Consider the following 16,382-nt stretch of genomic DNA (forward strand, 5'->3'; position numbering starts at 1 on the left):
ATATACACATGGCTGGCCAAACAGGTCAACGCAGGCGAAAATAACGCTCAGGCAAACACAAACAGCACCAGTGGCCTAATCCCATTCCCTTCTCCGGCTGAGCAGCATGAAGATCCGTTAGTGGGAAATGCGTACAATGTGGATCCCCCCACCCCAGAGGCTCGCCTAGAAACTCAGTCTATGCCCTGGACATGTGTCTGTGACATATATGTCCTAGACCTATGTCCTAAACATATGTCTATGCCAACTGGCGCTGGATCCACACTCTTACCAGCTGCTGGCACCGGGGCATGCAAGCCCCCAAGGCTCACAGCCCCACTCCAGCTACTGGTACAGCCCCCCTTGCACACACCAGCATGCACACGAACACACACACTATGGACACAAACACAAACAGGTTTCTCAGTCAACCCCCAGACCCTACAGTCTCTCTCTGGCAGTTGACCTGGACTTCCTGGTCCCTCCAGTAGCCAGCTCCTCCAGTTGCCTCACTCCCTGACTCAGACACTTAGCTGGCTCCCAAGAAACTTAACCTACTTACTGGCTAGTCTGGCTTGATAGTAGTGGTGACACAGTGACACACATACTCTCACTTGCTCCAGTTCCTGCATCACAGACACATGAGCCTCTGTGGCCTATGGTCTGACTGCAGTTGCTGGCCCTTAGACCTCCATGGGCACATATGCACTCCTGCTAACTCCTGGAGATGGGTTTCCCACCCAGACAGACCCATTTCACCTCTGGACAATGGGGCTGAAGGCCCTCCTGTGATGGGCTTGGGACCAGCCGGGTCAAGGTACTATTTGGGTTCCCTCCCCTGCCCTTGTTCCTCTGAGCTTTTTATCACCTAACTGAACAGTAACATTGAGCAGCAGGTTCTTGAATGACCTGGTGGTTGGATTGGTCATTCATATTGTAATTTATTTCACTGCAATATGCCCAGAAATTCCCTAAAGGTCTTTTTCATCACAAAATGACTATGACTGTCAATACAAGGAAGGTATTGTTTGATATTTGAATCGTTTTCCTTATTTCCTCATAGTATTTTGAGGCAATTCTGTAACAGGAATGAGAACTGTGTTGTCTTTTAACCCGTGCACTTAGTTGCATCAAAAAATCGCATTACTGCCTTTATGAAAGGGATTTTATATTCTAGTAGTGCAAAGAAGTGTTCCTGATATTCAGGTGAATCCCTCACATGTGAACTTTCAGCCTCTTTTCTTAGTCTAAGTCTATAGAAAAAAACAGTTCTCTGTTGTCCTTTTTGTATATGAAACTTTGATGTTCCTTTGCATGGCTAGCATACTCACTCTTATTATTACAGAACTTCTCAGTGATGCTGACTGTGGTATGTACCTGCCCTCAAGTTGTATGGCGGAAGCAGTGAATTTTGCGTGTGTCGTTTTCCCTCCGTTATTTCGTCCTCTGGGGTCAGGCTTAATCCTATTGACAAGAATTATGCAAGATGTTGCCAGAAAATACTACGACTGACCATACCTTGTAATGAAAGGGCACAGTACCATGCCCTGTAGTGATCCAGGTTTATATTTGCTTTGTGGGTTCCTTTTTAAGAAGCTCACTGAAACAAAGCTTCTGGTATTTAGAAGCCCAATCTAGTCTTAAAATGAAAATTAAATTTTAACCTAATCAGGTGGTGAGGAAAATCAAAGAACATGACAGGAAAGATGGGCAGAAAGAAAGAGTAAAGAAAGGGAGGATAAGAATAAATGTTTTTAAATAAGATCTTCAAGTGCAATTCAAATAAGTGTCTATATGCATGTTTTCTATGTTCGTCTTTCTTTTGCTACTAGGAACAGAAATCTGCTGATTACAGAAAATGCTTTTACTACTACAGCATTGATTTCCTTTGCCTTTCATGCTTGTGTAGCAAATGAGCAACCTCTTCTGTGCACAGGAAAATTTTTCTCTTTGTCCTGTACTGCTGTGGTATGAGGGAATATAGCCTATTAAAGTAATTTAATTTTGGACCACATATTAAGAGTCGGTAATCTTAACTGTATTGTTATTGCATATCAGAGTTAGAGTTATTTGTTATTCTATATCAGAGTTAAAGCTATTTGAATCCCTTAGTTGCGCAATTTCTTAGCATATTTGGAGTTTTCTTTATGTTTAATGTAATCCTATTTGGTTTCTGTACTTCATCTGGGATAACTGCAACATCCTTATCTGCATTTTCTAAGTTCCTGATGTATATCCTTAAACTTATCTTTAACATGGGAGTTTTTTTTTGGAGATGAGATGTATGTGTGTGTATATATGTGTGTGTGTGTGTGTGTGTGTGTATGTGTGTGTGTGTTTGTCTGTAGAGTAAAGTAAAAATGTATGCTCATCTAGTTCCCTGAAATAATTAAAGCATTTGTAGTTTTTTTATTATCATCAGCTATAATGGAGCTTGTTTGAAGAAATTTCTGCTGGTATATTTTCCTGCCATTCTGATATTCAGCCTAGTTGGTACACTTGGTTGAATTTAAGTTTCTGAGTGACATTTAGGTCAAAGACTCTGTTAATGTTTTATTGTAAATAATTATAATTTAATTAGCAATAGATAAAAAAGAGACCAATGAATTTGGAAAGTCCTGGTCTGCCTGTCCTGTAGTGATGCGTTTCCTCAGTTCCCTTCCGTTGCCTGTGCTGTGAGTCGCAGTTTCTCATGTAGCCTCAGATTTGCTATTTTTCTTTACAAATCACTTTTATGTATAAAAATTGTATAGATTTAGTTAGCTAATGCAGTTATTGGTTTTAAAATGAGCCTTTGGGCTTTGAACAGTCTTTTGTGTAACGCTGTTTTATTTGCAAGTGATGGGCATGCTAAATGCTTAACTTGCCTTTCAGAAGGACATGTGAAAATAAAATGTGGTATTTGCGTATCTTTTAGGATGAGACCAGCAGTCCTGTGAGGCACGAATGTCAAACACCTGTTAGAAAACTTCTCAGTGCACTTCCTGTGGTCCTAAACACCGAGGAACAGAAAAGCAGGACTTTGATTTGTCTAAAAGAATTGCTAGCTCCTCCTGCTACCTTGAAAGGGACTAAATTTCATGCAGCACAATGGGAGAAAAGGCATAATTTCTTTTATTTGGGCTTTCTGCTAAATTACTCAGGTTTTCTCCTGCCTTTTTCCCTGCACGTATTTGTGAGTGTGTGTGTGTATATGTTTGTGTGTGCGTATCTAGTATGCCTGAGTTGGAGACTTCTGGTAATAATTCTTTTGCCTGTAACTTCAGGTAGTGTCATGTCCCTAAAAGCATCTTCATGGTGTCAGAGCTCTCACCCGGCTCCCTACGGGTCATTTAAGATATCAGCCTTAGGGGTAATTTAAGATATCAGCAGCATGAACAACTCCTTCCTGCTCCTGCAGAGTTGTGAAGCTTTACTACGAAGCTGTCTAATGTCATCCTACTTGCATTTTTCCTTTTTCAGAAACATTTACGTTACTCCCGTATGCATCCACAGTTTTGGTGCCTAATGCTACATCAGGAACAAAATCAATGCTGTTGGTACCAACAGTATGTAGTGTGATATGTAGCCGTGGATTTATGTCTAAATATTTTAAATGACTTGTGTTTGCTCTTTCATTATTTAGCAAGTAAAATGAAATCTGTCCCACACAAAATTACATCTAACTAGTGATAAGAATTTCTGTTAAATTTCTATTTTATTTAATCTGCTCACTTTTCTAGTTTTACTTGCTTCATTTGTAATGCTAATTATAATGGAGGTGATAAAGTTTGTTTACTGGCCACAGAACCACTCCCCTCTTCACTGCAACTGCAGTCAGTAGACCTCTGTCTATTAGCCTCAACATCTGAGTTAATTTTTCTCTTCTCTTTCCCTTTTTTTGAGAATTTGCGCCTACAAACATTCTACTCTTGCTTAATACAGATAGACTTGCGACTCCCGTTCCTGTTATCAGGCCCTGAACGCTCCGGTGAATGTGGTAGAGAATAATCGGCATCCATGCGCTCATCTATTTTATCAGCACAGTGTAAGTTTACTACGCCTCGAAGGGAACCTGCAGAGATCTTACGATTTACTGAGTACCTGAAGAGGAAATTCAGAAACTTAACCCAAGTGGAGAAGATCTTGCCACCTTCTTGTGGTACTGTGCAACACAAGAGTCCATAGAGAAAGGGCACTCGCTGCATTCTAAAAATTTAGTCCCTGGCTCTTTATTGAGCAGTTAAATAACAGAGAAGGTTTTTATTTCCTCACTCCAATGAGGACCACAAACAAACTTGTTTGTCAGAGTTGCTGAGCTAATAATACACCTGAAGTAGTGTTTATGGATCAGCTGCAGATTACTTATGACAGTCTGTGACTTCTAACCTGAGGGCACCATTTAGGAACACCTAGAGTAAAACCCTTGTCTAAGAAAGTCCAATAACCCAGTGTAGTGCTAGAATGACTTTGATATTGATGACTAGGCTACCTATGCTATCCTTTAAATGGTTACATTAGTAGTCTAAGAATACTGCTTAGTAGCTTCATACTGGTCTCACTGGCTTTATGTAAAAATGAAATATTCCTGAGAAATTTTCCGTGTGTTGTTAACTCAGTTTTGGCTGAGTCTAAACTTGCCTGTCGCAGCTCATAGTGGGAATGGAACATAATCGTGAGACTAGAGCCTTTTCTGTCCTCACACAGCTTCTTGTTTCCTTTTCTCTGTATTACACAAAACATGGCCTTTTGGGTGATAAGTGAAACAAAAAGCTGCTTCTTCCCCTCACAGCATAGGAATTTTTTTTTCTACTATTCTTTCTCTATCAGTTTTTTTTCCAACCTATTGCAGATTCATGAGTCATAGTATTTTTAAATGGACAGCTTATGTTTAAGCTGCTGTAAGGATGATTGCAGCTATTTTGTGTAGATCAAATATTTTAAAATTAAGCTATAATTTTTCCATTGCTGATAGCAATTATTCTGAAAAGACATTTGTGAAACAGTCTGAACACAGCTAGTTCAGCGCCTTAGGTAAGAAGACATTCTTTCAGGGTTTTCCAGATTTAGTTTCTGCAGTGTGGCCAAATTTTTCAAACACATATGTTTGAAACTGGGTTTCGACATCTATATTCAGGCTTGATTTTATTGGAAGGTGTAGGAGGCTGTCCTTTTGAAAATCAGGCTCCTCTAATTATGTAGGTAACGTATTTTAAGATGTTAGACTCTGTCTATGAATCATTCTCTTCCATTATTAGAATGACATTTTCATTTAATTTCCCAGTGGGATTCCTTTTAATGTTTTCAAAACAACGTCAGTTGAAATCATATTTGTTTTGGTTGTTTGCCCTTTTAAAGAAATTTATGTTAGAGGAATTGCAAAATTTAAAAAAAGAGGAAGAGTTTTCAGAGATAAAATATTTTTAAAAGTTCCAATTGTTATTTTCTTTTTAATTTAATCTCTTGAATAGCTGTCAAACTTGTGAGAAGCTGTTTAGCATCTAAGTATAATATCAGAAACAAAGGATTTGGGGTTTCTGAATTTTCTTATTTTGATCATGTTTGTATTCAGTGAACCTTATTTAGAGCTACAATGAGTGAAGCTGATATGTTGGTCTCAAGTTACAGATGATGAAGTTAGTCCCTCCTTGGAGTATGTGTATTGTCTCATCAGGAATGATTTTTCAGCAAGCTTACTGAAATTTTGCTACACTACTGGCTGTGATGTAATATGGTAGGCATCTCGGGCTATATCTGTTCTGCTAAATAAAAGGAGGTCAGGTACTTATTCTTGGCCCTGACACCAAGGGACATGGGCTGCCTTAAGTCACTCAGGCCAGTGCATGGCATTCAGGCACTGAAACTTGATATTTTATATTCTTCAGGTATTACATTATTTTGGAGATGAAGAAGGTTGGTCTTAGGGATGTGGTAGATCTTTCTGTTCAGAGTACTGAAAGTTTTATGGACCACCACTGATAAGATACTCCAAGATAGATGAGGCTTTGCCCTTCCTTTAGGTTTAGTGAAAACTAGTGTATCAAGCGCAATGTGAAATTTAAATGTGTTATGAAAAATTCTAGATGAACAAAGAAAAAGAGATTATGTTTTCAGGAGAATAGGAACGGGAGAAAACAAGCAGAGGGAGGAAACAACATAGGTGTAAGAAATAAGAGAAATAAGAGAGAAGTAAAATAATAGTATGCTGTTTATTAATAGAATGTATTATTACTATTAATAATAACCCTGATTGAAACTGTTTCCTTTACGATTCTTACCTGATAAATTTGTGGTAGGGTAAAAGAAAATATTAAATATGTTTCCTTCTACCCCATGTCCCCTTTTCCTTCTCCTGATCTTTTACTTGTTAGGTTTTAAACATTTATGGGGAAAAGCATTTTAAAAGGGCATGTAACACAAAGGTAATAATCACAGTGCCATGCTGTTTTATGGGGCAATAATCCAGTTCCCTTGTTTGAATAAACTACTCGGCCTTCATTCTCCTAGTCTTTACCTTAGGGAACTGAGCTGGATTATTGCCTTGTAAAACAGTGCTGCATTCTTGCTGTTGATTAATTATAAATCTTTGCCTATCACTAGTCATGCAGCACTTTTCATCTTACAGCATTCCTATTCTTTTCCTTCATGGCTTTGTCCTGTGTTCAACGAATTCACAAATATCAACTGTGCCTGATTTGTGGCATGCTAAGAGCTCCATTCTGGGAGTTTCTGTGTAAGCATGTTATCTGTTAATTTTCTTCGAAGGGAAGCAAATCAGAGCACTGTTCACATGAACAGCTTCTGAATGAAATTCAGACTGTCTAAATTGACGGAGGTCGTCCAATCTGAGATAATGGAGAACACAGTGGTGGCTCTAGTGCTTCTTAACAGGTGGGTTGCCCTACCTGCTCCCCTGTGGATCCACACTGATGGCTACTGAACAGACGAGGCGTACTTCTGGTTGCAGTGTATAACCCTCTCCTGGGGTGCTGTGATGCAGGGCTTGGTGCCAGCACGTGCGTCACTATGTTTAGCACATGAGGGAAATGACACTTCCGAAGAATCAGGGGGTTATAAAGTTCTGACCCTCCCTGTCTTCAGTGTAAGAGCAGCCGCAGGCAGAGCAAATATTCTCTCATACCAGTTAGCCTTGGAGTAGCCTAAAATTAGCTGTCTCGTCCGCCTCAGATATCAGATTTCTTCCTTTTGCTGTTCATACATTTTGTATGATAGACTCATTAAAGCAAAATTCATGCACACACTTAAATGAGGGACCAGAACACTCTCAGGGGAGTCTCTTCAACTTTAGGCTGTAAAATCACATATCCACTTACTTTCTGCAACCTCTAGGATATGTGAGTAAGTAGTAAATAGATGTTAGTAAGTAACTTGAGTAGTATCACCCAAATGAATTTTAGGAAAGTTGGGATCTCCTAAATAAAGTTCAAATTTGGAATGTGGGCCACTACCTCACAGGGCCACTTTCAAGAGGTTGTGGTTCTTCGCACTTAGCCTTTTGTTAGATCCCTCTGCAGGCTATTTCCAGACCTTATAGGGCTTTTCTAGAGAATCTTTAAGTCTTGTTTCACTTCCTGAGATTTTCTGGGAATGGCAAAGAATAGCCGAGAAATATCTCAAATAGCAAGAAGCCAGACCCAACCGTGGTCATGTGGTTGCTGGCTAGAACTTTTTTGAAAATGCAGGTAATCTTGCAGGGCCGTCAGTTCAGAAGCATTGGGAAGTAGGGTTACTGTCCAAGTGGAAGATTATGGAATTTGTGACATAATTTACAGTTTGTGTGTTGAAGAAGAGTCTGAAGAGTTGAAGAAGAGTCATCACATTCGTGATGTAACATACCACATGATTTGGCTTCATATATATTGTTAAAAAGTATGTCTTTTTTGGGAGGGGACACCTTACTTATGTTGACATGTTTGCTCTGAGTGCAATTATTGAATGAGTGTTTTCTGACATATTATTTATGATTTGTGCTTGGCAAAACGGCTGGGTGCTATGCCGTTCCTCATTTATTTATGTATCAGCTTGGATGCAATGGTGTTTGTTGAAACTGGCGATGCGTGTGACCACCAACTTATTGAATAGTGTTTGGTACAGAGGACTCATCACGCCTCTAATTCAGTGATCAGAGATGACTAGCAATTGTTTTCTTGGTAAACAGCAGTACAAGAGAAAGTAACAACAGTAACAGGAGAAAGCCTGATTGCACATGAGGAAAAATTTCTTCACAGTGAGGGTGGTCAAGCACTGGAAAAGGGGCACAGACAATTCATGGGATCTCCATCCGTGGAGACTTTCAAAACTGAACTGGATATGACCCTGAGCAGCCTGATCCGACTTGGAAGTTGGTCTACTTTGAGCAGGAGTTTGGGCCTCAAATCTCCAGTAGTCCTTTCCAACTTACATCTTTCTGTGATTCTTTGAAACTAGCAGGTGCTGACTTTATTTTACTGTTACAAATGACACAGGAAGCCATGGACTCAGGCTTTGAGGCTCAGAGGCTGAGCTCAGAGGCTGGTGGAATATCCAGATATTTGTCAGCTGCTTTCAAATCACTGAACATCAGCTTGGCTAGTTAAAGTAAATAATGTGAAGAATATTTACAGGCTTTTCAAACGTGTGACAGAAAGGAGGTCAAAACATGCTCAGTTGACCCATCCCAGGATCCCACCTGAAATATACTTCTTCTCTCTGGCTGCATCTATACTAGTAAACTGTATGTTTTTCTGCTCTGAGGCCAACTGACCCATTCTGGCCACATCCACTCTATTAAACTCTTTTACTTGACAGAACAGGATCGCTACATTCAAACTGTTTTTTGGGAAAGGCATGTGGCCCATACTGACACTAACTTAGGAGATGCAAGAGAGGTGGTGGAGTCTCCTTCGCTGGAGATATTCAAAAGCCGTCTGGATGTGATCCTGGGCAATATGCTCTAGGTGACCCTGCTTGAACAGGGAGGTTGGACTAGATGATCTCGAGAGGTCCCTTCCAACCTAAACGATTCTGTGATTCTGTGATTCTGTAATAAATCAAAATGATTTTTATGGACAGTGCGTTCTGATGAACAGTGTTATATTAAAAATTTATATTGATAATTTTAAAATTATTTGAATATGTATTTTCATTTTCACTCTGTGTTTAAGTTGGAATATAATTATTTCATAACCAAATAGAATTTGGGGAAAAAGGACAGGCTACAGGAGGATGAGTTTCGGGAAGCACCAGGGACTCTATGCATATTCAGATGGCTGAACTGCTTGTTGCAGTTGCAGTAAATCTTTAAAAACGTCTATAATGAAGAGCCAATTCCATTTTAGAAAAGGGGAGTCCTCCTGTGCTGTCACTTGCATTTGATACATGCAGATTAATAAACCTTCTCCTTTCTACATAGACTCAAAACACGTTTTCTTCCTTAGAAATGAACTATATTTCTGCACCCTCCCAGCCCCCCAATTTCTCATTGTTTGGTGCAAATGAAGGCAGAGCAGAAGTGCATTTTAACTTAGAGCAACATAATTGGTCGGATATATGATCCAAATAAATTATCTCAAATTTTCACCTAGTATTCCCCTGCTTCAATTCTGTTGCTGCCCTTATGAACTGTAGTTATTGTTCTTGCACTGTTGTTATCTTTGAAGAGGCAGGGATGCCTGTGGCAGTGGAGGAAAAATCAGAAGAAAATTTAAATGATTAATTAATGTAATCTAGTGTCTGTTTTACCAAAGGCTTTCAGGGACTTATTTATCTCGATTAATGAGAGAAATTCCAACAGCAGGTTTTTAGAATAGGTTTTTGAAGAGTGTAAATGACATAGCTGCTAGAGGGAAAATGATATTACACCTCGTTATGTTAAGCCACCCACTGAATTAGTGTTAAGAAAGAACATGTTTTTAGAGGTTTGTTTTCTATTTAGTTATTATTTAATATTTGTAAAAAATCAAGCTAGTACACATTTTCTTTGAGGCTGTGAAGGACAGGGAACATAAACGACAAATATAGCTGCCACCTGAATTAATTTTAACTGGCATTTTTCTAGCATGAATTTTCCCTTACAAAAGTATGCATTAACTTGGAGTTAATCTAGATTTATCTCACGGTTTGAATAAGTGGGCTATGAATTGGAAGTCTACATAGCGATGAGAAGAATTTGATTTACAGAATTCTTTATATCTGAATGCTTCCCTTACTAGAGAAGCTTTAGAGGTAGATCCATGATTAGGTAGCGTTTGTTTTAGAGTCTCAGTGTAATAGAAAATAGGAAGTCTATGGCTTGGAAAAGTTTTTTTTTATTTTCCCCCATTTACTTGCAGTGCAGTAGCAGTTCTGCAATATGCAGTTTCTCCACTGCGGGTGAAGAAGTACAGACAGGCTGTAAATACATACACCTTAAACAGAATACATGGAACAGGGAGGAAATGACTTTTCTGTCCCATACATTCTTGTATTAGTTTTTTGTTCCAAATTAAAACAAAGAGATGAAATCTGGAGGTGGGTGCTAGAAGTGTGCATGTGTTCCATGGGCAAAAAAACCATGGAAGAAAAATCCAATGAGGAATACTCAATGCAAGTGTCACCTTTGGGCCAGGCAGTCCCTGAACCCCAAATTCCTGGAGGCTATGAAAATACTCTAGGAAATTGTCAGTTGGTGCTTCCCTTGCCCTTATGCTCTTCTCTGGGCATCTGCTGTCGGCCACTGCTGTGGAGAGAGCAAAGGTCTAAACTGACCTTTAGTTCCACCTGGCATGGCTGTTTTTGCAAGCTATTTGCAAACATTTGTAATCAAAAACAAAAAAGGAAGAGAAGTAAAAATATTGAGATACTTGTAATTTGGAAATAATTTATTTTTTTTTACCCATTTTTAGTTTTTGCCTAAATTTGGAAGCAAACACTTATGAACTAAAAAGCTATTATTTCATATTACTACAGAAACATATAGGTTGGATGGGACCTCTTGAAGATTTCCCAATTCCTTGCTCTGAGCACATCTAACTCCAGAGTTAGGGCATGTTCAGCTGAGCCCTGAAAATCTCCAAGGATGTAGATTTCACAGTCTTTTCATGGGGCTTGTTCCTGTGCTTAACCGCTTTCATTGTGAAAAATCTTTTCTTTCTATCCAGTTGCAGTTTCTCTTGCTGCTGATATTTTTGTTTCAAAAATAGGCAGCTAAATGTTTTAATACTTCTAAAATATTTGCATTTTTTTCCCTTTAAATCAGAAAAATCTGTTAATTGGTTCTTTCCTGAAGAATTCTAATTTAAGACATACTGGCTATTGCCATGGAAGAAAGTCATATTCCTGTCCAGCTGTAATTGTACTGTTTAACACCAGTGTAAAGTGTTTATCAGCCCGGAAGTTGCAGCTCTGTATGGGGATGGAAGATTTCATCATCTCCGGGACCTTTTTCACAACGTTCCTTTCTGGCTGGTTGCCTCCCAGCCAATACTGCTCCATGGGATCGTTCAACTGCAGATGTAGGGCTTCCTGTTTCTTTTTGATGATCTCTGAATAGCAGCTCTGCCTTAAAGTATATTGCCACCTCCCCTCAGTTTGATGTCGTCCTGGACTTTATAAAGGTGCATTCCATCCTATTGTCAGGATCTTTAACACGTTAAATTTTGTTGACCTCATTATCAACCACTGAAGATCCAAGTCGAAATGTGACTGTCTATCTGTGAAGCTGTGCTTAGAGGAGGCTTTTACCGCCACATTCAAACACTCTGCCACTTAATGTAAACAGTTTTATTACAACTTTAACTTTGGTCTGTTATTATCAAGAATATATATATTTTTTTCACTTCATAGAAAAATCAGGTGGTCTCTGAATCCCTTTGATAAAATAAGCTTTCCTTGATGGCTGTTGCAGAGTGTTATCCTTGCCTAGTCCCTTATCAGTTCATCTGTCAAAATGTACAGAAAGATTCCCCAGGCCCTGCACCAAATTATCTGTTTTTCCAGACTGGCAATGGAAGGAACACAGCAGTTCAAAGAGTAGAAGCAGCAAAACAAAAGAAAAAAAAAGAAATGTATTCAATCACTACTGTTCTTCCACTAGCTAGTCACCCATCTTTTTCTCTTCTTTCCCTTCCAAAATAGGTTGATTGATTGAAAGATGTAATTAGCTCACCGTTTGTTTTGCTGAGCTATCTCCATTAGAAGAGTCCTTAATGGCCAGGAATTCAATGGCTGAATGAAAATGCAAAGGGAGTACCATTCTTCAGTGCTAAAAATCTTTGCACTTTACGTGTGGCTGTATGGACTAAGACTAAGATTGTGTTAATTCAAAAGATTTACCAATTCTTCTTCTTCTTTTAAGAACAAGAGTAACTATTATACTCATCAAAGTATCAGCTGACAGTCAGGAGACCATTCTGACAGTGACAGCATATTGAATTTGAGGTAAAGTGATAGAGGAGTAAGAAAGCTAGAAGATGGAGGGATAAAAGTGGAGTTCCAGGCAATTTGAATGGATAAGTTGGAGAAGTGAAGGAAGGAGGACGAAAGAAAGGAATGAGAAAGTGCTGCTTTCACAGTAAGTATGACATGGAATTTCATCCCTCAGTGAAAAGAGGGACTGAGATGTGGAATTTCATAGGGACTTACTTTAAGGTCATGAACCACAGAGGAGAGCCCCCAAAAGAAGAGGAATGAACTGCCTCTTCATTACCACTGACTACAAAATAAACAGAACAATTCCCAGGGGAGCCAGTCATCCCTCTGTGGCTCTCCGTGTTAACAGTATTCCCAGATTCTCTGCACATCAGTCCTAGTGTGCTAGAAAGAGGACTAATACACCAACAATTTGTAAAGTCATTATGAGCAGCAAGGTTTTATTTTATATCTTACATTAGTACATAGCTTCACCAAATTAGGGCATCTGATATGCCTACATTTTTAATATCAAAAGGTTTTAATAAAGGTGAAGAGAAAGGAATCTTGCTCTTTTAATGCATGCATAAAATACTACATTTGAATACAAAGCAACTGCTTCCGTGAACCATAAAACAGCCCCAATGCACCAAGGAGCTTCATTATTCAACCCAAGAATATTCATCCTCAGCTCAAAAATGCAAGCACAAATGGCATCCCCTATGGCTCTTATTTTAGTGAACCCTCTGGCAATTAGAGGTCTATTTCTTCCTTACCTGTAAATAGACCGTGATTTATACCTGTTGGCCAGCTAGCCCACCTTATTCCTTAAATCGTGAAATGCACACAATACCTTGATTGCAGGTATGATATTGCAGGTGTGACAGTTTAAACAACCGTTAAGTAGCTTCATCCTGTCCATAAATGGCAAAAAGTTCGTTCATCAACTTTCTGTAGTTTGTATTTAAAATGCCAGTTGTCCGCTTAGTAAGCACCACAGCGGCAGCAGATGTGCCGTGTCACAGAATGACAGAATCACAGAATGGTTTAGGTTGGAAGGGACCTCTCGAGATCATCTAGTCCAACCTCCCTGCTCAACCTGGGTCCTCTAGAGCATGTTGCCCAGGATCGCATCCAGACGGCTTTTGAATATCTGCAGCGAAGGAGACTCCACAACCTCTCTGGGCAACCTGATCCAGTGCTCTGTCACCTTCACAGGAAAGAATTTTTTCCTCAGGTTCAGATGGACCTTCCTGTGGTTCAGTTTCTGCCCGTTGCCTCTTGTCCTGTGTCACCTAAAAATTTTCGCTGGTATTTATCTGCCAATTCTAACTCTATTACTGCTGGGATAGTCTAACTCTTCAGTGTTAACATTAATGGTTATGCTAAGATCCTAGTGCTTCTAGTTTGAGTCTCTCACTGGAAACGCTTATTGTTCACCTGTGAAAGAAATGCATAAGTTGGTTCCAAAAACTGGTGGAGTGAACAACACAGCAGAGTGTCAGCTTTGTTGATACTGAAATGAGCCTTGCGATTTTTTCTTTTGTCAGGCTTACTTTTAGGAACAGTAGAAATGCAACAATATGGTATTATGCTAACATTTACAATGTAGTTGTTTAGTCGTGGGTTACACTACCACATTTATGCTAACATTTACAATGTAGTTGTTTAGTAGTGGGTTACACTACCACATACTGACTTTCACATAATTTGGGCTAGAAAGCAGTGAAGACAGTGTTTAACTCCCATTAACTGCAGCATCTGGAAAATGCAGCAGAGAGGGAACTCTGTCGGATTGATTGGGTGCTGCCAATAATGAAAAAATTAAGCATTATAATAGTCAGACTCTAAGATGAGAATAACAAGATGTTGGCGTTTGACCTTGGTAAGCGTTCACAGACTTGGTCCACCTAGAACCGTAGACAAAAAACTAACACAGTCTAGAGCAGTAGTAGGAGCTGAGCTAAATACCTCCCATCCCTCCCATTTGTGGGAGCCCTTTCTTTCAGAAATGATGGATAAAACAGGCATGAGGTATTGGTGGTAAGCAAACTCCTTGCTTTAGGCATAAAGCTTTAAGTGACACTTCAAAGAAGGCCCATGGCCATACTCCTGTGATTCTGAGTGCCTCAGCTAGGTGCTCTGCAGTCACTGAGACTAGATGCCAGGTTGAAGAGCTTTGAAGAGTGATACAGCAAGATTAAGTGAAGTGCCTGTTTCTTCTTACTGACTGTAGATATTTCTGGCAGATGAGTCAGTGCTCCTACATGCCAAATATGCATATTAGCTTCATCCAATGACTGAGAAGTAATAACTTAAAATTAACCAAATTGTTTTGTTCGTGTTGCTTTCTGTCTTTCTTTACCTTTATTTTTCACTCTGAGTGGCAAGCACATTGAACTGATGTTGTAGTGTTTCTTGGATTTTATCTGTGTAGCTGAGATTCTGCTGAATGTGATTTTGCTGGCCATTCCACACTAGTTCTTTCCACTGGAAGAAAGCAGGAAAATGCTTAAATATCACAGTATCTCTATTTCCAGTCTTAATTGCTTTCAGTTGGATCAAAGTAAGAGACTACTTAAAGTAAGAGAAACTTCTAGTCTGGAAAAACCCTCCTCTACCTATCATCCCTTCCCCCCTCCCCCAAATCAATTCTTTTATTTTTCCTTTCTTCTGTTTTCTTAATACCTGTAATCCTTCTCACATCTCTTTACCTTCTCGTGTTTCTCTTTCCTCCTTTTTTTTTTTTTTAATATCTGTTCATGCTTTTTGATGTTTAGCTGCAGAATTTGTGGCTTTGTCAGTAGACTAAAATATTTACTTTTAGTGCTATAGCTGCATACATAATTTAAAAATAGCTAAATACAATTTTATAGCTTGCAGTTTTTCTGTGCATTCATATTGAAGAAGCAAAAGTCTAGTCTAGTATTGCTGTTAAAAAAGAGATTCTAAATCATTAATCCACCCAGTAAATGAAGAATTGTGCAAAGAATTTGATACTGGGTACGAAAGTAAAGTCTCAATACTGTTACCTGTTCAGAAGAGCATTTTATGTGTTTGCCTGTTTTATGATCTATAGCACTGCATTCTTTTTTCTCAGGCTTTTGTTGGCTCTCTCTTGTTGAGATAATTTAACAGCTTGATCTGTCATGTTCTTATGGATGCAGAATGACACTTTTCAGTGCTGACTGTTCTAAAGTTGTCCTACATCTCATTTTCATGATCCTATACACTTGTTTGATCAATGTATGATTCTGTGAAAGTTGAACCCAAGGCTCATCATCCTCCTCTAATGGGCAGAAGCAGATGCTTTATTTGATCCTGAGTAGTATAAACCTTTAACCTTAGTGTCAACCTGTTTTTATCATCTCTCTATATTTTTGTATGGTAAATATGCTGGACTCATTTTGATATATTGCTGAGTTGTATATCACACATCATTTAAGTAGTAATGAAGCCCTGAGGACATTGAGTTATTGTGCTAGGATTTTTTTGAGTTAAAAGATTTTCCCTTTCCATTGTTTTATTAAGGCACAATTTTTTTTATCATTCATTAATAAAATATTGATAAATTTAACATAATGCCTGTCATTATTATTGATACTTTATGACTGCAGTCTCCAAGCAACAAAAGACAATTGAAAAAAATAGTTAAGAATAGAGAAATCTACCTCTTCCTACTTTTATATTAATTTCAAGCTCTTATTAACTGGAAAAACGACAGGCAAATGTGAAAAAAGTCTCTTTTCTGACTACTTTCTATATTTCCTCGATTGGTGAGCAAGAGCTGGTGAGCAAGCAAGAGCTTCAACACACAGTCTTTATCCACAGGTCATCCTAGACTTGTCAAAGGTAAAAAAAGACTCCAAGAATAAACGCTGCTCCTGCATAGGGGAACATACAGCTTCAGCGGTCAGTGATGACTGTACATCGGCTCATCCTTCACAGTGTTTTCCCTTTGTGATAGTTGTAGTTTTGGTCACTGTTTGATGAATTTGCAGTCTGCATAGGCAAGGGAGCGTAACGATAGAGAAGTT

At 38.9% G+C, this 16,382-nt stretch overlaps 1 protein-coding gene across 16 annotated transcripts in view; it reads left to right on the top strand.

Moving 5' to 3' along the window:
• MSRA (methionine sulfoxide reductase A) overlaps nt 1-16,382 on the top strand; it is a 302,387-nt gene that overhangs the window by 43,162 nt on the left and 242,843 nt on the right. Inside the window, exon 2 of one of the 16 annotated variants that reach the window (XM_068936884.1) lies at nt 3,904-4,006. The exons of the other annotated variants lie outside the window; for them this stretch is intronic. Within the exon in view, the coding sequence (XP_068792985.1) occupies nt 3,979-4,006 (28 nt within the window). The 5' untranslated portion in view covers nt 3,904-3,978. The remainder of the gene's footprint in view (nt 1-3,903; nt 4,007-16,382) is intronic. 16 annotated transcript variants of the gene reach the window in all.

This window comes from Struthio camelus, chromosome 3 (genome assembly GCF_040807025.1).
Source record: "Struthio camelus isolate bStrCam1 chromosome 3, bStrCam1.hap1, whole genome shotgun sequence".
NCBI classification, from domain to species: domain Eukaryota; kingdom Metazoa; phylum Chordata; class Aves; order Struthioniformes; family Struthionidae; genus Struthio; species Struthio camelus.